The 24,044-nt window shown below is 36.1% G+C and overlaps 2 protein-coding genes across 4 annotated transcripts in view; one reads left to right on the top strand and one right to left on the bottom strand.

Moving 5' to 3' along the window:
• Positions 1–23,790, top strand: part of LOC124220082 (UPAR/Ly6 domain-containing protein crok) — a 152,893-nt gene extending 129,103 nt beyond the window's left edge. For 2 of the 3 annotated variants that reach the window (XM_069133060.1, XM_046628512.2), the window contains 2 exons: positions 17,936–18,097; positions 20,645–23,790. In XM_069133060.1, coding sequence (XP_068989161.1) covers positions 17,936–18,097; positions 20,645–20,871 — 389 coding nt within the window. In that variant the 3' untranslated portion in view covers positions 20,872–23,790. Of the gene's footprint in view, positions 1–9,700; positions 10,198–17,935; positions 18,098–20,644 lie in introns of those variants that run through there. The other variant, XM_046628502.2, reaches the window with a different exon arrangement.
• On the bottom strand, positions 5,575–7,395 carry LOC124220075 (alpha- and gamma-adaptin-binding protein p34). Its single transcript, XM_046628489.2, has 6 exons — positions 7,162–7,395; positions 6,887–7,059; positions 6,649–6,763; positions 6,226–6,387; positions 5,950–6,072; positions 5,575–5,842 (listed from the first exon to the last, which is right to left on the bottom strand). Exons 1-6 carry the CDS (start codon positions 7,223–7,225, stop codon positions 5,661–5,663), a joined length of 819 nt encoding a protein of 272 aa, XP_046484445.1. The 5' UTR covers positions 7,226–7,395; the 3' UTR covers positions 5,575–5,660.
• Positions 23,791–24,044: the final 254 nt, after the last annotated feature.

Raw genomic sequence — 24,044 nt, 5'->3', positions numbered from 1 at the left:
ATGCGGGATAATTTGGGGAAGATTTAAACCAATGATAAAGGGGGGGATACTTGAAGACAGACATTTCTGTATAAAATTTTTGTACTATGTGTTATAGGTGTAAGAATTGCGTAGACTGTAACGATTCGTTTGTGGAAAACGAAAAATTTACATTTGAACAAAGAATGATCCAATTTTTACCTCGTTTATACCTTGAAAAGACCGAAAAACCGTCGAAGCCCGATTCTTCCTCGTTACCATCTACGTCGTATAATAATCGATTGAACAGAGATGATAAGAGATTAACGAGTTTACATGACGGGCGATTTTCCTATACCCGCATCTAGTCTATAAAGAGGAGTATAAAGTGTATTATAGTTAACTGTTGACTTGGTCAGTTGATTCTTACGGTACCTAGCGCGGAGCTGTACCTACTCCAGATAGTATACATCTACAATAGTATTAAGAGGAGAGAGAGGGAGAAAGAGAGAGAAAGATGGGGGAACGAATAAAAGAACCGAGTAAAATTTCATTGAAGATTTCGATCATGATGTAGGTGTTATAATAAAGCTCGAAAGATTGACGAGGTGCAAAACGAGATGAGGGTTGCGTAATACGTTTTTATTACCTTCGGTATTCCATATTAATTTATTGAAATTAGTGTAACATTAATTACCCACATCTCTGTAATTACATACGTCGCGTTATATACTTTATACACGGCTATATTGCAGAAGTTTTACGTCACAAATTCGGTGTAAAATGCATGTATTATAGAAAACGAATTTCACGAACTTATATATTTATGTATATATATATATATATATATGTGTGTGTGTATACGACACGCATATGTCTGAGATACGTAACTATACTTGGGCTTGTCGACAGTTTTTATAACGCTGCAATGTATATATATAGATATGTATACATGTATATTATGCAATTTGAATATAGTAACAAACGACTAAATCTCGCTTGTTAGTGAAAGCAGACATTGTTTTTTCGCACTAAGATATCGTGACACTGGAATTCCATTTTCATTGTACTCTATAACAACTTGTATTATACCTACATTTTCATTTTCATATTTATTTAGATTCATTTAACATATTATGAATTATTTGATAACAATTTGACATTGTGTAGGTATAGTTGATTACCCATAATGTATAACGAAATTTTTCTAATTATTCCTCTGTATTTCATTGGAGTTTGTTTCTTTCGTATCCTTCGGTTTGTCAAAATTGATATGTAACGAAAGAAGAAAAATTATGCTCAACACGTTTATTCATTCGATGATATCCGCGGTATAATTCTGGTGTACGCCGTGCCATTAAATTGTACATCTTAGATCGGTGAGCGCATCTTTCAGACATTCGAGACACCCGTTACAGTACCGTATTACGTTGGCTAATTGAAAAAGAGCGAAAGATGAGATAAGAATGATAAAAGGCGAGGAGCGCAAGTCGACTTGCAGCCGACACACCGTTTTGTACCCACACGCGAGTTCGAGAACCGTGTCTACGAGCATCGCCCCGTGTTTCCTGCGCGTCTTATAGGTACCTATACCTATATAATACATCAGGTAGTTTGATTTTTTAATATACAAATCGTTTCAAACAGAGTATATATTATACTCGGCTATAATACACGCTTCGGAGCAACGGCTTATGGCATACCTAATAAACGACGCATAACAAACGCGCGATAACGGGTTCGTCGATCCCGAATTTCTGAACGATCGTACGCGACGAACGCGGGAAGATTTGGAAAAAAAATATATGGTTATAATCGATTTTGGAGAATGCGGAAGAAAGGAATTTTGCCGCTGTGCCGTGTATGTAAATAAATTATAGTAGGTATATAAAACATTATTCCTTGCAGTCAAATTCCTTGAAACTGGGTATATAAAGATTCTCGAGGTCGCTGATTTCTAAAATAGGATCAGATGTGCGAAATTTGCAAAATTGAAAAATACGGATGTTAAATGAGCTCGTAAGATCTATTTTATGATTTCAAATTCGCCATGTTCGATCCGCTATTTTGAATCTTGAATATTTGACGTTGGATTCGGTTTTAACGACTCCAAAAATCCAAGATTACCGAATTCCGCTTTTCTAGTCACCATAACCTTCCCAAGATTACATTTATTCTGTAAAAATAGGTGCTTTCAACACTTTGTTCACACTTATAGCGCTAAACTATAATCGCGGAATCATCAAAATCCTTCCTAAAACATCAACATTGACATCTTATCGTTCCAATTACGTAAAAAAACAAAATTACAGCGATATCTCAAAAATTGAATATGAACCTTGAATAACCGATTCAGAAAAGATCTTTCATCTATGAGACGCTGTGCCACAAAGGGTTAATTCCTGCTCATGCTCGAATAAATTGAAGATTAAAGAAATAACTCGTTAATCCTGGATAAAAAAAAAAAAAAAAAAAACTATAAGGATATCTCTTTCATACAGTTGAAAGAAAACGAGGACATGTTCTCATGTCTCTCGTCGCGGAGTAAAAGCCTGCACAAGTGGCATATACGGGGTGTTGAAAAAATTACCAATTGTGAACGGTGTATCCGTGTTATTATGTAAATACACTGTTATTTTCACATACAGTGCAAAACAATAGGTATCTTTTTTCCTAAAAATTTCACGATTATGATATACATCGTATAATATGTACTTTTATTCCTCGCGGTAAAAATGTCGATAACAGTCTGCGGTTATTTTATCCCGCGTGTTTCTAATCTGTATACAATAAATCCGTTGCTTTTCATCGATCACGAGTAACAAGATGGTACCAAGTATAATTTTTCTGCTACAACAAACGCCCTGAAATTTCTTCTTTCCGAAGTCTCTTGTTTTTCTATTAGGTAGGCACCTACATACCTACATACCTACACTTGCTACAGGTATGAGTAAACCATGAGGTCTGTGCACGTCTATGTACTTATGTTTCCGCGTGTCATTTACCCAGCTGACATATCGCGGATAAAGAGAAAATTTATACGAGAGAGAAAAAGAGAGAGAATTAGAAGGGGCTGAATCATCATCCGCGGAAGCTGCTTGCCGCGTGTCCAGCGTTTTTACATATAATCATGCGAGACTTCACTCGGGCAGGCAAGAGGTATAATACATGAGACAAGATCTTCCTTTCGAATTCTTGGCGCAAGGTTTCTTTCAAGGAATTTTCAAGCTAAGCAAACATATCGGTATTCAACCAACGCACGCCTACGATCACCGAACCTGTCTCTCTCCTCTGGGCGGGATTTTACTGGACATCAGTGTCCAGTTCCACGGATTTTAATACGACGACCGCAACTCTCGAACACCGCTCGGAATCTTAAAGTCCAAGAAATTGCGATTTTTGCCTCGAGTTGGTTCGAGATTTTACCAATTTTCAAGGCCCCTCGATTTATTTACCCGGATCGGGTGTGGTAAGTGTACCAATTAACGAGACGTTTAGAACCAATTGTTGACCCTTGTATTTTTCAAAATTACAAATTTACGGTACAAATTGTGAATTTCTCGAGGATTAAAACCAATTGCTAGAGAGTTAGACGCTAGAAATAAATTTTTTTGTTATTCAAGAACTAAGGATCAAACAGATGGAACAAAAAGAGGTCAATAACCGGTACACGTACCTTAACTCTCTAAATCGTAATGGCGTATTTCTGCAAGAAGCGGAAACTGCGGAGTCTCTTCGTCAAACCCACTATAGTTTCAAGATTTCTTATTGTAGCAGAATAAATAAAATTTACGAAAATAGCCGTGGTTCACGCGATGAATCCTAATTTTACGAGCGCGATAAAATAACGACTTTCGTCTGCAAGCCGGCAGCAGGTGATGGCTGTAACGCACGCTCGCTCAATGCGATGTTACGACACATAGAAATAATGCTCAAGGTGTGGAAAAATGTCGTCGTAATCATTGACGTTCGATAAATTCTATCTGCGTTCACGGGCAAAATCGTTTATCGCTTTATTCAAAATAAGGGATTTTTTTCTATGGGTATTACAATAAATAAGACTGTCTTGCACAAAAAGCGCACCCATTAACTTATCGTACCTACACCTGAGACCGATGCTTGAAAGATCCGCAAAAGAGAAACTCTTTATTTTTCTCATCTCGTCGCATACAGAGGGGAAAGTAATGTTAAACATTTTTGGAACGCGGTGACGCGTATAATGATTTCAAGCTTAAATGCCATACAATCGCGTATAATTAACATACACACCTCGAATACTTATAATCTCTTTTGCAAAAAGCAATATCAAGTCTCTCCGAAATTGAAAATTGATGTAGGTAGCGTGATATTTGAAACTGTGAGTAAAAGGTAAAATGTTGAGCTCAAAACTTAGCCGTAAGAGTTATTAAAAAAATATGTTTTTAAAGTATTTTACGTTTTGAATCGCTTTACGCCGATGTAAAATTAATATGGCCACGATTGGAAATACTTGGGATTTTATTTCAAATCTAAGATCATTTACAGGACTAACCAGTCATCGAATACTGTATAAAGCCAATTAGAATAACGACGAGAATAGCTTATTGTTAGATGTGATATCATCTTTGATGATGTCCCGCAAAAACAACTGACAATAAGCTTATAACGAAACTGATTTGCGTGTAGACGCGCATGTCTTACGATCTACGTCTCAATTTTAAATTTATTTCGAATCCTACAGGAAAAAAGATGTTGTTACGTTATCGGTTTCGTAATAGGATATTCCTAGAAAGATCGTCGTAAGGTAAAATAAAGCAAAAACTCATTAATTTCATTGCCTCGACTCGTTTGCCACATTCGACCAACTCTACTACTGGCACTTTAGCTGAAAATTATGCACAGTTGAAAATGTCTTCAAATAAATTCTGTCCTAACCAGATACGAGAAGGTACGAAAACGTCGAAAAGATTATAATCTCTCCTGACCTTCCAAATCGATAGCAATTGCGTCACATTTTCGGATCATTCTGGAGATAAATTTACTCAGCGGGAGTTCACATTTCTAATTGAATAATATCTAATGGTTCGTTTTTAGGGGAATGCAATTCAATATCATACGTAAAGTTGAATAATTATCACCTTAGCGGACAGCTTCGATTGAATAATTTTGGTAAATCAGCACTGCGTCACTGATTAGCGTTAATGTTTTCATAACGGTAAAAAAGGCACAAAACCGAGCATCGGTATTTATTACAGCTATATACGTGTAATCGGTAAACACGGGTCATCGAATGATCAAATTAAATTCTTCAAATGGCTCTGTTGCTATCGGAAACCGTGTACAATATTAAAATTAATGTACGATATAGGACGAGAGAAGACTAAACTTGGAAGTCAGTTGGAACAAAAAAGAAAAAAAAAAAAACAACACTCGTCTCTGACAAATCCGAATTCGTCGAGTATCAAGTGTTGCGGCGAAGTCCAGTTCGAGTTCACGTTCAAGGTTAACGGATGAGCAATCGACGCCGAGGAATTCAACTACAGCTTCACATCCGGTACATGGTGTGGGGATAATACTGCGGATCCTGATGTGCGGCCGCGTTGGCATAGGAGAGATTTGATTTAGAACACAAAAATATGACTATGCTTATATATTTATTTACCATATTCAACATATACATAATACATGTACAACGCGTCTTCGTTTACATAATGATACCTTCTTCACTGGTCCAGACCGTCTATCTCCTCCGGATCTCCGCCCATCGCTTTCCAGAATGCTGTTACCAGTTCCTCCGCCGCTGCCCGCCTCTGATTCTCCGGCAAAGTAGCCGCGTGCTCCTTCATCGCGAGTAACTGACCAAACAGTTCGCCGAAATCTGCGTTCTCGCCTCCCATCATACCCTCTGCAAGTTTTGTTCAAATAGGCATGTCGTTTATTTAAATTCGTTGCTCGATATTTACTCTCACTTGTAAGACAGCGAACTCTTCATCTTAGGTCAATTATTCTCACCTAGCATGTGCTCTAACTGCAAACCCTGGGACATACTGTGAATCCCGTTCAAATGAACACCCTGCAACTGTTCGTCAACTTCCGCTATATCGACGCATCCGCTTTCTGGTAGCGTCGAACAGCCTGTCAAAAATACCGTCTCTATTATTAAACAAGTGCAGCATGCTTTTTTTTCTTTAAAGATAGTTCACGGGTGGATCGCGTACTTTGTACAAAACTGATTTTTTTCATTGACTCAACGTATGAGAAAAAACATCGTTGATACAGCAGTTATACCTTTGAGATCCATGTTGGGCCAAGTATGAGCATGAAGAGCTTCGACGATTCTGTCAATGCCGTGCTTCTCGTTTTCATCTTCCGAATCATCTGGATTTTCCACTGCCTCAGGGCGATTGAAGTCGACGAGTTCAAATTTGTACTGTGCGCACCACTCCAGGACTGGTAGAATAACATGATTAACTCAGGGATCAATTTGTCGCTACAAACTTACAAGATGGAAGTTAGTAACGATGACGTAATGAAAATTGAATTTATTTTTCACTTCCAAAAAGACTGAATAAATGAAGTTTTCAAACTATGAGTACGTTTCGATTCATCATTTTCAGACAACTCTCAAGTTGCCAAATAACAATCTTTCCTTAAAACGCACCTTTACTTCAACGTTACAAACTCGGTGAATAATGCTGTTGCCAAACTTACCTCGTTCACCATTTCCTCTTTGGATCGTCGAATCCCAAGCGAGTATTTGTACTTCAGCCTCGGAAAGTGAACTGATCAGCGGAGCCCATTCGTCCAGCGCATTTGTTCCGTTCTCCTGATGCAAATGATGCAAGAAAGTTGAAAGGAACACTTCAGATCATTGTTAAACGCGAGTACAGTCAGCATCAACGACACGTAAGAATTTTAAAAAAAAAGCTCTCGTATAAGTACGACTTACAAGTCGACCGTCGTAGTAAATGATTAACGCCTCGACAGATTCGGAGTCAATTTTGACAAGAGGGTTGTCGGTGGTGCAGAGCATAACCTGCGCCTTGTAATATTTGTTCTCGATGTCCCAGAGGTAGTAGTTGACAGCGTCATCCTCGGTGTCGAGTTCCTTAGCCCCGATATCTGCGGAATATACCGTTGATGATATTACCGAGTAATTGCTTACAAGTAGCTGCTCATCCCCCGAATCGTTGTTTACCAAAGCTGGGAAGGCTGTACACGTACCTCTGGCTATTTCATCGGCCTTTCCGCTTGCCGTGCTGGCGATAAGCACGCGAGGTAAATTCATCTTATTCCGAGTCTGCGACGCTTATCCACTTGCTTTTCTCCACTCACAGAGACTGTTAACGACAATTGAGAGGTGCTATAAACCAGCACACGCAACGGGTCTACTAAACTTCAAATTTTAGGTTAGGTTCGCTCGACCACTTTGACAGCAGTCGACGCTCGACGATCGACGCGCTTCGAGCTATCGCGTCTTACAGCTGGAATTTTAAACCTGGCTGCTGCCATGTGCGTTTCATTCCGCAGACGAGTGTCGAACACCGCGGATCGGCGAGTTCTTATCGGTATCGCGCAACCCTTCAATTCTCTGACGAATATGGCTGAACGGTCGTATCTCGCCCCTCCCACGTGGTTGAAAATGACCGGAATCAACGTCGAACGTTGCGCTTTCCATATTAGCTTTCCAGTCTATTTGCCGACTAAAGAAAACAATTTTTTGGCGCTGAGACTTGAGTGAGTATGAGTTTGTTTATTCGGTTTATTCTTACGTTAGTTGAACCGCTCGTAAAGCATTTTGAGTAATTCGAAATTCTCAATATAATGCTCAAGGTGGTTCATTTTCAAACTCTCTTTTTTTTTTAAGGTGTTCCTCGAAAAATTTGTTACGAATAGCGAAATAAAAATTGTCGTAAAACCTGGAGGTGGTAGGAAAATATTTAGAGTTCGCTACCAATTATTATATATTATAGCACATCAAGATATTTTTTATTTATTTTTATGTGTACACCATACGGACTTATATATATACATATGTCACAGTTTGTTTATTTCGTATTGCGCTACAATTAATCAATGTTCATAAAAATCAGTACTGAAAACGAAACAGGGACATTAAGATGATGTAATACTCCTCTTTCGGTAACAAAAACTATTATTCAAACTTCTCCGAAACGATTAATCTTTCGGATAAAAGACGAGAAGAAGCCAACTGCGGAATTGGTAGGCGCAGTTTGCTGTTGATTGATGAAGGATTAATTGCACCAAAATACAAAAAAAATAAACCAATATATATATATATATAAGAAAATGTATGGAGGTCGCTACCAATTACTGACTTATATACATATATAAGTCCGTAAGGTGTAACCGTAAAAAAAATAAAACAATATTTCAGTAATTGGTTGCGACTTCCATACATTTTCCTACCTCCTCCAGGTTTTTCGACAGTTTTTTTCAGTATTTATCACAAATTTGTCGAGTGACAACTTAAAAGAACAAAGCTTAAATATTAACCGCCCTAATAATACTGTAAGCATCGGACTTTACGCTTGATTATTCTCCGATTGCCGTATTGCCGCTAATAACGTTATCGTAACGATTCATGTTGAGGAAAAACCGTTGTTTCGCGGGTCTTGAATTGTTTGAAATTCAGTAAACCGTAATAAAATAAAACGCACTCGTATTTCGAAATCTCAGTTCTTTCAAAATGATTGTAAAATTAATAAAGGTGTGACTTTTTCTCCAATGTTTTTCGTTATAATAACGTTGCTAATAGCAACCTCGGTCTCTGATCGTGAGATTGTAGTGCGACCGATTTTACACCATTGACATGTCGGGGTAAAAAAAAAGATGAACGATTAGGAGGTCTTATCATCATCTGTTTGATCGATAACGATGCGTCCTATAATATAGCGTTAAATATTAATTATACTGTGATTAGGAAGGTGTTAAAATTTGATCAGAACTACGCTATACGATCAATATGTTCGATAAATCGACAAAGTCAGATTTGAGCCAAAATCATTCTTTTTTTTAATCGGTAAGCCACTTGTTGAGTTATTTGTGAAAATACAAATATTCGTTTGAACAAGTTTGATTATTTATTGACCTACGAGTAATTGAATTATAAGTACGCAACTGCAAGGAAAATTGAAGACAGGTTCTTGCAGGCTACTAAATTTTTCCCGCTTATTTATTTATGCTCTCCATTTTTAAACGTCACATCCATAGCTTGAAATATGTAAATTGTTTTCAAGTTACAAATATCTCTGAAATTGTCAGATTTTCACAGTTTATACGTTTGAGAATGTCGAAATATGTTTAACAACTTTACATTGTTAAAGGCTCGTTACGTACCTGTCAATTGAATGAATATTCGATTAAAAGAAAGTGAGAAAAAAAGAACATTAGAACTGAACTAACAATATCACATCGCTACATCAATATCTATATATTAAACTATAAGGACACTTTTGTTTTGTTGTTGTTTTCCATATCTTTTTCATTCCAAACTAACATCTTCTCCAACGATTTCTCAGCCAATCAAATCCCGGATATACGGAGACAGTTTTTTCAACAAACAGCAAATAACTGATAATACGCTCGGCGATAACGTGGCGCCCGTTAAGGGATGACGGTGCCTCTTCATCCCCTTTCACCTCGCCCCCCCCCCCCACCCACCCTTCCCCTCCCAACGCCTCTTCCCCGGGCGTCGCGACGCCGGCGTGAAGGATACCCGCTAGGGCAATAATTCCGTAAAGACAGGACAGAACGGAACGAAACGGCGAAGGGTCAGGGTAGCTCTGCCGGGTGGTACGTTGATTGAGGCGTGCAGATCCCGGTCCCACGGCTCACCCTCGTTTACAGAGTCTCGGAGTGCAGGTCATCAATTAAATTGTGTCCGTGATCTCGCGGCCCGTTCACCCCTCGGATCGTTATTGAGTTGACAAACTTGTCACCTGTTCGCTGTTTCAAAAAAGAAACCCAGAAGTAATCCGCATTTGCCGTATACGTATACCGACTTACACATATCTGCACTAAATCTATCGGAATAATAAAATAAACAAAATATAATCTTCGTGTAAACATTAATTGTGATCGTTCTGAGGCCAAGGGTATAAAGTCGAATCCCTGATCGACTTGACGTTTCGCCAAGCACATGGTCCGGTGATTCGATCATGATGATCACTCTTCGCAGACTCTTGCCAACCACCGCCGTTATCGCCTGCATCCTCTTTTTTAGCCTCTTTCAACACGGTAAGTGCACGAAAGTGATTATCGTCCTTCTCCGATTCCCTCGTTTAGTCATAATAAATTGTTTGTCGTGCAATCCTGAACGACGAGATAACATACTTTTTTTTTTCTGTTTGCCCGAATACTGCGATTGACTGTCGATAATTAATCGATGTAAATTCAATCACTTTCGTACAAGTATTTCGTGGCAAAATTATTATTATTATTTTGTTTTTGACCTAATGAAGAAATGCGATTCCAAACGAATGCGGGCAGAATCTTGTTTTCATTTATACGGTCGAGCATTATTTTGCAATTGTTGAATTGACAAAATGCACTTTAAAGTGAATTAAGCACGACAAGGATGAGACGGACGTACCGTTGGAATGTGGGTGAAAGCGCGGGTCGCGATAACTAGGGTGCAAATGGGGTGGGGAATGGGGAATGGGAAAGGGGATTAGGGGTAGGATGCAGAGCTTGGAAGCAGATATCTCTAAGCAGCTCTCGGGAAGTCGTAGAAAATCCACCGTACCGTAGGCCGAGGTAGGGCTTCGGTTACATGAGGAGGAGAGAGCGGAGGTTAGCAACTATTCGATGTATAGCTGCTAAATCAGTTCTAAAATAGATATGAGGAATTTAGCACAAGTCGATTTAATTTTTACAAGGAAAACGCAATTGCTTTTACACAAATTGTCGATACGATTTGTATTGTGGCTCGTTCTCAGCGCGGTGATTATTGAAAAAGTACGCGGTAGCGAAGATAAGATGAAAAATCATGTTATCGTTTTTCAAAGGTCGATGTAAAAATTAATATTCATTTTCACCAAATGGAATGTATTTTTTCAACAACAGAACATCACTGTTAAAAATTCTCACATGGAACTCCCTACGCTGTACTGAAAGTTTTATTCGGATACGGAACAGTAAATTCACCGTACATTTACTGTTTATTCAAATTACCGCCGTGTGTTTCTCCTATAAATTTTAGTAAAATCCAAAATCTAATTTACGTCGCTACACCGAATTAGCAAATCTACAATCTGATTTCGTAAATTAACTATCTTTTGTACAGCAAATGTGTAGTAGATCCACAATCATTTTCAACAGTGCATATCACCATGTTAAAAATGGTGACGTTGAGGTATAAACGAAGCATTATAAAAAAAAAAAAAAAATCACTGTTTTGCAATTTCAGAATTACTTTGAACGAGTCAAGTTTTTGAAGTACGAGTATGAAATTTTGCCTTATTATCGTTCGCTGAATTTCAGACAATTCTTGTAATATCGCGAAATAAACAATTTCACAACACGTCATTGCAATAATATTACTAACTTCAATCTCACAACTCTAATCATTGTTTCCATAATTCTCTCCGCGCTTCTTCACGTTACGCACACGGCGTATGTCTGAAAAGTTTCGCTCGATGTTCGCCGGGCAAGCGAAAGCGAAAACTCGGGGAGACCGAATCGAAAGCGGGCTCGTCAGGCGATTTTCCGGTTCTCGAATTTCCAAATTTTCCCTATATGTACAGTTAGTCGACAGCCTCCCGGTGGCTGCAAGCTCTATGGTCTTTCCCCGTCGGGGATATCGAGCGACCCACTTTTCCCCCTGCAGGGAAGGCACTTTCAACATTTGCGAGGAGGTGTTTCTCCTTATGATAATAACGACTTCTTGTACTCCCCGATATCAGTTTCTTCATTTTCCGTGATGGTCTTGCCGCAATTCGCGATGCGGATTCACCCTTATTCCATGCGAATGCCAGGGAATCGTGTCGCTTCAAGCTCGTGTTTATCATCTTGTCTCGCAATCAGCACATCGATGCATGCACGACGTATAATACCGACTACTGTCACAGATGATAAATATTGTACCCGTATCTTGACTGTAATTCGGTGGAATGCATTATATTCAACGTGTATCAATTGACACTTTTTGAAATTTGAGAGCGAAAGTTTCTTCGTAGTGTTAATTGTTTCTCTTTTTTTTTACATATAGTTGCACAGATTTGCTTGACGTGATTTTTTTTCACGGTTTTATTTTTCAATTAATTTGTTTATATCAATAGTAATATATTATGGTTCGCGATAATACATGAATCGTTCACCAAAATGAAATAAGATACCGTAAATGCTATTAGAATATGTTCGTATTGCATTAATTGAAATATAACAATATTGCTAACAAGATCGTGATCTATATTTGATACGTACGTAGATTTGTGGCGCCCCTATTTGATTCACTCGATACATACGAAATACTCTAGTTTACAATAATGAAAATATAAATTTTTCATCTGCCGTTGTTAAAACTGATTTTCATACACAGCTTACGCTTCTTATAATAATTTTTGCGTTGTTACCACGTGAACACTATTGACGGGACAGTTAACTCGCGAAAAATCCATCTTCCAACCAACAATATTATGACAGCATTTATCACTTATCGATACATCAAAAGGCGTACGTGTTAAATGAATAACTTTACGAAAATGAAAAACTTTCTAAAATCCATACTCGCATTCCTGTAGCTGAATAATTTATATATTTTTTTTTTCATTCAAATTAGCACACGCGAGGAAAAGTGGGTTATTGTTTTGGCACATGGACGAGCAACTCAAACATATTATATTTAAATAAAAACTGGAAGAGCGATCGTAGAATATCAATAAAGGTTGAAAAATATTTTTTTTAATTCCCGCCTACAATTTCGACAATTTCTTCTCTTGCAAAGTTTTCTACAACTTTACTAAATACATAATGTATATACATATATAACACATATATTCCGCTAGATTTAATTATGCAAATACGTTTCCGATACTACGTAGAACTGACAAAACAAAAAAAAAAATCTACAATTATGTATCAACGCTATCTTAAGAAATATTCTTAATTTCTTCGTGCTTCGCTAGAAGCTAAAAGTTTTGGATTTACCCATATAACCGATCTCTCTCCTCAACCTCTTGCGCGAATACGCAACAAGGCTCAACCTTGATGAATTCTTACATGCTGTATAAGTCGAATTAGCGAATTTACATTCTCACCGCGTTCATATGCCCAAATACGATGCAGTCGATACATAGATACACGGAATTTATGGATGTACGTACGTACGTTATACATCGTTTCTCAACGGCTGTGTATGTGCGTAGTTATACTCGTTCCACGTTGCATAATTATTATTAAACACAAAATGTGTCCAATATATATTGTTGTATTATATTATTATCTTCGCCTTATTCAATATGCGCCACAGGTGCGTGAAAACTATTCACAGAGATTTATCTTGATGTATAATATGTTACGTTCTCAGACCGTAAAAATGTGTCGTGACTCGAAACAAAGCGCGGGTCGAAAATAAAATATTTTACCAATTTTTCATAACGTTGTCATTTTCACGCAATGCTGAACAAGTTAATTTCACGTATCTATAACAAGGGGGGAGACATCGTCGGTCGGTTCACTGGGCGAAAAATGATGGGTTCCAAAATCCTCGCTAACAAGGGAAGGACAACTGTCCAATAAAAATAAGTATTGCACCTACGTAAGTGCGAAAGGAACAAAGTGGGCCAGCTAACCGAGCCGACACTCGTGTTACGTGTGACAATTCTTACAATCGGCTCTTTGTTACGTAGTCGGCAAACGCGAAAACTTAGAACGACGTTAAAGGAGATTTATTAGCCAAAGATCGTTACTTTTTTAAAGAATTTTATTACGGAATAGTTATTGAATTACATAATGTTCGTAAGCTACGAAGAATAATTTAAAAATGCAAAATTCAAATGTATAAATGAAATTACAAACAAAAGTTTCAATATCGATGTTTAATTTCAAATCGTTTCGCAATGTTTAAGAATCTAGACGGAAAATTTTAAAATTTCACTGAAACATTTTTTCATGTTGGCGTCGTTATCAATGTTTAATTTACTATCGCAAAAAATAAATCTATTCCAATGACTTTGTAGAAAATAGTCTTCTCAGTAAAATGGTCAATTGTAGTCTGAAACCGAATAGATTTATCAGATTTTGAACCATTTTGGAACGATTGAAAATTGTGTATCGAAATCTGAATTTCATTTTGTTCATAATTCCAGTATTTTCTATTGTTTTATTTTTACAGAAATTTGGTAGCTTACAAATATAATAACTTGACAAATACTCAATTTGTAACTAACCTCGTGATAAAATTAGTAAAAAGTATCGATTGCTGGTGAAGCAACCTCCGTAAGGACGTAAAGCTATTTCTAGAAGCGCGGAAGAAGAGATAGAATAAAAAATGACAAAAATAAAGAAGCCAAAGACGTTTTTAAGCACATATATTACGTGTAGACACATCCATATGTTATACGCAAGCAACGTCTGGTCTGAACTCAACTGGGAAAATGTGACGATCTATATTCAACGTATGACTGAACAATCCTTTCGTAATGTTGGTAATGCCTGACGAGCAATGAACTTAAAAATTTATGCACGTAAAGTACATCGTTTATAGAAAAATTCATGTTGTACACGGTTTAAATCAATTGCTGCATGTTGCACGAAATAGCTCGTGAGTGAATTTCCTACGCCAACTGCATGATCTTGCCTTCGTTCGACCGTATATTGTTGTTAAAACTGTGTGAAAATTGTAAAAAATCATCCGTCAAAATTACCAAACAATTATAAGTTCCGTCGGTGCTACTTCAGAAGTGAATAATCGATAAAAATACACATTTATGCGTTTTATTTAATTTTCTAACCATAGAATCATCATATATATAATACTAATATAATAAAAATAATAAAATACCCGGTAATTGTTTATCTGAGAAAATGTAATTATATATCTATTCATTCGAGCAGTTCTATTCAACTATTATACTTCTTTGATGTCATGTACAATAATTTCTTTGGTTAGTAAGGCAGTTTGGATCTGGGACCAAAACCTTACGATAAACGAACCGATTTCATTTCTCACAGCTACTCTCCCGATGCAGGATCGAAGGTCTTGTTTTAGGTGCGTTCAAATGTCGCTGGGAAATGTCAACTGGTTACATCGGCATCTTTAAATCGTGCTGCGGCTTTTATTTTTTATACAATAATGTAACCTTACATCTCTCTGGCGAATCATTTATCGGGACACATTTTTGTCAAACTGACAAAATGTCTCTTACAATTTCGTGCAATACAGCGATTTATACAGAATTATATCAAAGCCGTGAAGTAAAAGGAAACGTAAATTATTTTCTTTCCAATTTTCAAGATCCTACTCTGCAAACACTGTTGAATATTTTTACAGCCTAAGATCTTGAAGATTCAAGTCGATAATCTTTCTTTCATGAAAATTATACATGAGATTGTTCCAAAACCGCGCAAAGATTTGAAAAAAAATTATAAATTCACGCAAACTGTGTTACGAATACCAGTCGATGCAAATTTTACGCGAAAGCATAATAAACGGACCGTATTATAGGTACGTGCGAAAGGAATGGTGGATTTTTCAACACGTTGCGTGAAATTTTGTACGTAACAACATGAAATTCCAAACATACAACGTGTTATCTGCGAATACGTAACTAATAAAAAAAATGTTGACATTGACATCAGTAGAAATGTGCATTAAACAATCTTTACAATCGTGCAAATTATTTGAAAGGAGAAATTTCGTGCAATAAATTGAAAATAAAGTAATGTTAAATAAAAAATGTATAACGCACACGTCGTGTGTAAAAGAATCCGTAATAGCGGTTGTGCCGTACGCATATTTTTAAATATCAAGAGACGCGAGAGTGTTTAGCCGCCATGTGTGTTGAAAAAAAAAAAAAAAATGTGTACGCGGCACACGAATTAGTAATCAGCTCAAACTGTAAAATCGCAAAGTAAGACAAATATCGCGATGTATCGTTTCGATAGGTCACGTAACTAACCATATTTGTGTATAGATATACATACATGTTTACTCATATATGCATGTGTGTAACATAGATTCGCGAATAACTGTGTAACCTACTGTAGTCTGTATGTCACACGCGTGTATCCTACATATTGTGCATCGTGACCGCTGTTTGATGCTTGCACAGTATTGAGCGTGGGTTGTGAAACGGTATAAAACTAGGGATAATTCACCCGGAAAAAGGGCTGTTGATGTACAAAACTACGCATATTATAATCAGTATCAGACTTTTACGAAATTCAACGTTAATTATTCTAGTATCTATCGAGAACGAACATATTTATATTCGCACAGCGAATTTTTATTACCTGGTGATTATGTATGCAGTGACTTGATTGTTGTGTGTAAGGAATTCCTTCCTTTACAGTTATACGCTTATGATGTCGACAAGCATGACATTCGTATACTTTATACACGTGCGACTGACTATTGAAGCGTGTACTGGAGGGTATACCGACCCACTTTGCAGCCTGCAATCCTTGCATGCGTACTAGGGTGTTTTAGAAATAAATAATTAACGATTTTCCACCGTGGCACCCCCTGTAAAGTTTGTTTAGGTTAAAAGAAAGATTCTGTGAAAATATGAGCGTTTTACGTTACATGAAAGATCGTGCTCGTTTGATTTTTCACTTTCTTTTCGCATTTTTTTGAATTTGTGAAGAAAAACGTTGTAGCACTTCAATTATTATTTCTTTCCTGGGATTTATGTTCACCCAAAGATAACGATCCATAACGCAACGATATATCATCCGGGAATCTTATTCTCCTAAATTAAAAGTTCATATTAAATTATAACTATCTTATGAAACTGAATTAATAATGAAAAAATCGTCAGATACACTCCTCAAACATCAACTAAACACGTCATAAAGTGTGGATGTTGTTTGTGACGTAAATTGATGATATGATTGATGTAAGCTATAAAAAAATTTTTTACTAGCGATACTTTGTAAGTTTAAAAAAGATGCATAAAAGTGAAAAATCAACCGAGCGCGATCTTTCATATAACATGAAACGCTCATATTTTGAGAGAACCTTTATTTTAATCGAAGCAAACTGTTTAGGGGTTGCGTGGTGGAAAATCGTAAATTATTATTTTTCAACTAATATTTGTATAGTGTATACTGTGTACGTACACGGGATGACGGGCTGATACATCGTTGCGAATGATTTGATTTGCGAAGATTATAAATTTCACATGAGAGAACAATTGACAAAAGCGGAAGTTGCCCTGATTAATTACCCTTTATTATTCTATCTAATATGTTCTCGTGTTAAAAGTGTTTTCTCTACTTCCTTGAGGAGGCTGGTTGGCCAAAAATCCGTACTTTATATCCATTTTATTGTGAAATAACTTTCATTGAGTACTTATCAAATGATTATATTCAATTGCTTAGGTACAACTTCGTTGAAAGTTAAAATACACTAGTTGCAATCAAGTATGTGGAAACCTACGCGCATATTATTATACACATACTAATTCTCCAACTACTCCGAAAACGGGGTTCAGGCATAATAACATGAAATTCTTATTCAACCTCTTTCAATGTTGGTAGAATCCGCACCGTTCAACTTTTCCTCTGTTCTTGGACAAATGGATATTTTTTTGTATAAAAATAGTAAAAATAGTGAAATATTTTCTGCAGGTCAGCTCCGGAATCAAAACGATGCGAATTAGTTGGGAGAAAAAAATTTGTGACTTTTGCATTATAGAAATTTTAAAAACCGCATTACATGATTTCATCGACCTCGCAACCGTTCCTTTTTTCTAGGTACCTTATCGATTTTTCATCGCCGTACATAATTATCTTCAAATTACGAAAATTCCAGGGGATGCGATTGTCTGCTACCAGTGCAACAGCGAGTACGATCCTAGATGCGGCGATCCCTTTGATCCGTACAGCCTGGGCACAGTAAACTGCAGTTTTCAACCGCGACTCGAACACCTTGGGAACGCCGATCCGACTCTGTGCAGAAAGACCTCGCAAAGAAGTGAGTAAAAACTGAGCAAATACGAGTGGCTTGAGATTTGATTTGCGTATCATGTCCAGAGCAATGTTGTGCGATTAAGCGATGAATCGGCCGTTTCTATTAATTGGTTTTTCGATTAGTCGATCAATTAAGATGTTCGAGTAATCGTTTTTTCGATTAATCGATTGATTGAGTTTTTCGATTAGTCGACGATTCCAGATTCGATTTGATTCGATTCGATTTGATTCAGAACCGACGTACACAGATTCTGTATGTACGAGTCATTACTTAGTCGGTCACATACGAGTATAGTTCGAGCATGGTAAATCAGTTGCGAGCGATACACCGATTGACCTGCAGAATTATCACGAGGCAACTTCGATTAATCGAATAATCGAAAACGCGATTAATTCAAACCCTCGATTAATCGATTAATTGGAAGAACGACTAACCGAAATCGTTGAATAATCGATTAATTGGAAACACGATTGATCGAAAAACTCGATTTATCGATTAATCGGCAAAACGTTGGATCGAAGCTGCTGATTAATCGATTAATCGCACTGCACTAGTTCCACGGCGAGATATAAAGGCGCATTTATACACCAGGTATAGTGCACCAGTAGACTGCAGATGCAGACTGCGGATGTCTAGTCTGCGGGTAATTGATTTGTCTATCGACGAATGGATGGATGGGTGGATGGGTGTACATATGTACGTAATACGTATAAAGAGTTCAGAGTCCCAATGGATATCGGCTACGATGTATAACAGTTTTGCATATAATGTACCGGTAAGTTTCTAGTTCGTCAGCAATTGACAGTTCCTCGTGATAGTTGGCACGGAAACGACGGCTAGGCACGTCTGCAGTGCGGTTTTTGTTCCTTTAACAGCAATCGTCGATGTCGAGTTGTATTTTTATGACTTTTCGCCTTTTTCGTACCGGGATAACGTTTGATACTGGAGACACGAAGATTAGAGTATATTGATAAACGCTCGTTTCGATTATTCACTAAAGGATTTTGCAGTGAATATAATTACGTGTATATGAAGAAAATAGAAAAAGGACAAAGTCCCGTCTGAAGTCATTTAAATTGCTTTATGTACAGCAAAACAGCGTTATCGCATGGTTAAAAGAGAAACTTAACAATTTGGGGAAGACTGGGGAGAAAGTTGGAACGCTCTGTAATGAGATTTTTTACGTATCCACTCATGGTTTAGCAATTATGCGAAAGTATATGTATATATGTGTAGTTGTATAGTTGTATTTACATGGATACAAATTTGCAGCGTTATCTATCATGCACTTTTCATTCTACAGTCCTAATACTTGTATAATGTTTTTGGTTGTTTGGAAAATATGAAAATCTGAGGAACGTTGCAGAAAATAATTGATAAATGTGAAATATTCAGTCACATTTGCTTCGGAGATTTATTTGCGATGATTTCTCGTCGTTGGTTTTATCGACTATATATGATTATGTATAAACATTATAATTTAATTTGAGTACTGAAAGGTACAAGATAAAGAAAAAAATTATGTAACTGACGAGCAAAATTTTTATACTTGACTTTCTTTCAATCAGTTGCAGGTGTGAAAAATTCAATACAAAGTATTCTCATAATAATTTGCGAATTGTTGTTATCTATCAAAGTCGAAAAACACATTAAATAATTTCTTACAATATAACGAACGTATTTTGATATCGAATATCTGTTTGGTATCATGAATCGCGACGGTATCAAAAAACTATTTGACCTTATCGGTAAATATGTAACAAATCTTTCGTATCAACGATTATTTTAATCCCACAAAGTTCGAACATCTCCGATCTATGGTTGACTAAAATCGATAGAGTATCGCGGCATCTTGAAAAAAGATTAATGAAATTTCTAATTTCACCAGTGTTTTACTATCAGGCTCATTTCTTTTTCTTTCTCTTCTTCAACGTCTAGGATAAAATAAAAACATTAATTTCATTGTTGTTCATTTTTCCACTCGTCTTCTTGATTTCGATGATATCGAGTAGCTTATTTTGACTCTTTATACTCTTCCTCGCTCTTTTTTTTCTCCTCCGGACGCAACGAAAATAATTAACGTTCCATGCATCTGCAATGAGAAAAATTTCATTTGTTACAATAACTAGAAAAATTCAGTAAAACAGGTATCGTTAAAAAAACTGTTGGAATATTGTTGGAATAACGAAAAACGAGGTACGCCTAACCATTTTGCGCTATCGTCGATACTTTTCTGGTAATTGCAACGCAAAATCAGTTTGTTCGGTTTGCTCTAATTTTTTAGTTAAACAAGGCTTTAACGTCAATTTATTCTTGCACGAGCATTAAATTTTCGCAACGGTTGCAAGAAAATATAGCAACAGTGATCGTAATGAGAAAGAATAGTAACGGATACTAGACTTTCCGGTAACAGCTAAAAAACTAATTATCATTTTGTACCTAGAACTATATTTTTTGATTGTGGTAAAAAATGAAAATAATTAAGGACTGAGCGGTAACCGAAACTAAAAATTTCTCTCGGTGTATCTATCCATCTGTTTCCTTTAATAGTATACGGAAAAATACGGGTCGTACGAGGTTGCGGTTTCATAAAGGATCCTAGAGACGACAAAGATTGCGTGGGAAGAAGCGGCACGCACGACGTTCACACAACGTTTTGCTCGTGTACAACCGATCTCTGCAACGCGGCAACAACACCTCTTGCAAACTCACCGGCATCCTTGATTGTCGGTGTTCTAGTCGCCAAAGCCTTCGTTACTTTTTCGATCAAACAATAGTATCATGTCACCGATACATTACATTCTCATGTACAGCGTAAGTATATGACTGCGAATCTCAGTCCAAAGGAGAAATAATTATATCATTATTATAATTGTTATACCCCTGATATACCTCTAGTATTATATGATCAAATTTTACATAATGTAAAAAAAAATATATACATATATTTTTTTTTTTTAAATAAGGATGGTCAAACACAACAAATCTAATTTTTTTTTTTTTTTTTTACATAGGCTCAGAGAATCTTATAGGCATAAATTGTAACGCGCTGAAGTATTCGTGTAAGCGAATTATCGATCCCGAATAATGATCTTTTCAAATTTCGCGCCGTTATTTTATTACACTTGCCACAGCTTTTACATCATATTAATCATTGAGATTGACTGAAATGCCAAATCTACGGAAGTTGTCTCGAGAAAATATTTGGGTGGCATTTTGAATAGGTCGGAGAATCCACTTATGCTTGAATCTTGAAGGATATATTTAAGGGAAAAGTTCATATGCAGAATGTCGAGGATATAAGTTGTTATCACAGAATTGTGATAACAAGTAAAGTTTTAGATAAAGGCTTGACGATAAAAAGAAGTTTTGCTGCATTGAGCCTGTAAGATAATTTTTAGTTGGCATTGTGCAATTTTTTTCCGAACGGTGCATAATTAATACGCGAAGATAAAGAAAAAAAAAAAATTAACAAGTGGAATATTATAGAGATACCAAAGACGTAATAATGAATTAGTATAGTAAAGTGTTAGTTAGCTGAAAACAAAGTATTATATAAATTGATAAAATAACATTTAATGTGATAATACAAGGATTCGAAATGAAGTAGAGCGAAATCAGTTATATTTAAAAACAAAATCAACACTCCGTAGAGGAAATAATATTCATTAGATATCACTTGGAGCAATACAATGATGGAATTGATCGATAGAATTGAAAATGAATTTATTTGCTTTAAGAAGAGTTGAGTTACGCTTGCTGTTAAATTTATCACGTATATTTGGTTCAATATAATCACACATATTAATTATAACAAATGTGTATAATATATATATACAATTCGAAGTACATTTAATTACAAAACAAATGGATAATTCGATGTCATTGAATAGTTAAATTTCGGCTACACCGTCAACCTTCTCCGAATTTTACCGTCAATCATTAGAGTAATCAAAAGTCGATGTATGCTACATATCCACGCAAATGTGTATAATAATAATATATTTCGAATTCTTATAATTCGGCAGACACCAATCGCGTGCATTTCTATACGTATATACAGAGCAATAATAGACAAAAATTATTTATTAAAACGTTCCATCGATTTTACGTGTATAGAAATTGTTTAATCACGAATATTATATAATTAAGCAATATATATACTTATAATTCGTATATCAAAGTTATATACCGAAGAATCTTTGCGTGTGCAGTTGCAACATAAAAAATTGCATATTACAATTATAACGTTGAACGTATTACCCGTGATAAAAACTCACACGCATAATATCAAAATATATTATCACTTACTTACTCCTTGCGGCTATATCTGTATTTCAGGTTTTTTCTGCACTGCTATATTATTTACGGTATAATACATAATATATATGTATACTGACATTCATTGCACCTAAAAAATTGATATTGCATTAATTGCAGTTTTATTATTCTCAAGAATAACATCCTGCACACCAGCTATCCTCTCGTCTCAACTCGTTAGACATATCAACAAACGAATTTTTGCAAGAAAATCGCAATTACATAAATATAGTATTATGGTTAGTTATCATATGTAGCCGAAGCAGAAGGAGATCCGTTGTACAGTGTTATCGACGTCCGGGACAATCCAGGATGTCCAGCGACCTGGAATTTGCCTTTCTTTTTATTCTCTCCTCCCTCGGGCTTGAACGACAAATCTTAAACCTCTTATACCGAGGAATTCGGTGAAAGTGCCCATTGAAAACTTTAATGTTATATTTTATTGAATCTCTATCCTAATATGTTTCATCTCACGACACTGTTAGTTTTGTCCTATTCCATATGACTACGAAAAATGCAGGCGTGCGTTCGTTCGTTTCTGGTGAAAAACAAGACGCAACATTTTTATGGAGATTTGTACATAAATCGTCCAGGCGTTGGAGATTCTACACGTATCTGTTCATATAATAGGTACAAAGAGTTATTGCTGTTGAGAATGACATACGAACTATCGTACACAATTATTGTACGAACAATTCTAAATTATATATCTGATGAGCATATACATATATATATATATATAATACATATATGCTGATATAGTGTAAATAAATATTATACGAGTAATAGAAAAAAAAATTTGGAATAAATGCTTGAAGTCAAATATGTATAATCTTCGATCTGTGGATCAGAGAAATTTTTAAAATATTATATATGCAACATGAAAGTCGGAACCGTCTATATATATATATACTAAATTGTTACAGAAATTATGGAGATCGGTAGAGATCAGTCAACTTTGACAGTTTAAGAAGTTGAAGATTCAGTTACCTTGAAATTATTTTCAGAACAATTCCATGTTTTGCCCTTCGAATAAAATCAGCAATTGAACAAAATGTTAGCCTCGCTAATAAGTATAATTAATACCAATGATCAATAACACTCAAAGGAATAAAATATTCTTCACGCGTGAGTTTGAGAAATTACATATTTCAAGGAAAGATATGCACTACAGTAAAAAGACTGAATCTTGATTCTTGCTAATCGTGAAATTTAACTCGTCCTGATCTCCATGTCTTAAAACCACTGATATAATATGCAAATGTACATTAACAAGCCAAAAAAAAACCACATTGTATAATAAAACTAATGTCCAGTTAATATAATTTTAGTGTTTTAATATTATTAAATTAATAAAGTTTTGAGTGGTTACCTAAGCCCGGTGTAATACTTGATCTCACCTGTAATAATAATCTGAAGGATCGATTTCCATTATAAAATAAATTTGATCGCATGCACTCTAATAACGACAGTCTCCTAATATCCTGATCTGTTGATTATAGCATTTCCTATTTTGTTAGAAAGAAATAAAAGTGAATTTAACGATTCGGAGATCTCACAGTTTCAGTGTAACTCAATATTGGGTGTTATTGAAAACGCCCCCTGATTGAGCATCCGTTATCAGTGCACA

This window comes from Neodiprion pinetum, chromosome 1 (assembly GCF_021155775.2).
Source record: "Neodiprion pinetum isolate iyNeoPine1 chromosome 1, iyNeoPine1.2, whole genome shotgun sequence".
NCBI classification, from domain to species: domain Eukaryota; kingdom Metazoa; phylum Arthropoda; class Insecta; order Hymenoptera; family Diprionidae; genus Neodiprion; species Neodiprion pinetum.
Note: the sequence above shows the minus strand (reverse complement) of the source record. Positions and strands in the feature narration are given on the sequence as shown.

What these genes read in the sequence shown, in the direction of transcription:
- LOC124220075 (XM_046628489.2), bottom strand. Translation starts at nt 7,225, where the DNA reads ATGAATTTACCTCGCGTGCTTATCGCCAGCACGGCAAGCGGAAAGGCC. An exon ending in AAGAGGAAATGGTGAACGAG is followed by an intron (nt 6,388 to 6,648) that starts GTAAGTTTGGCA and finishes TTATTCTACCAG; the next exon opens with TCCTGGAGTGGTGCGCACAG. An exon ending in GCAGTTAGAGCACATGCTAG is followed by an intron (nt 5,843 to 5,949) that starts GTGAGAATAATT and finishes CAAAACTTGCAG; the next exon opens with AGGGTATGATGGGAGGCGAG.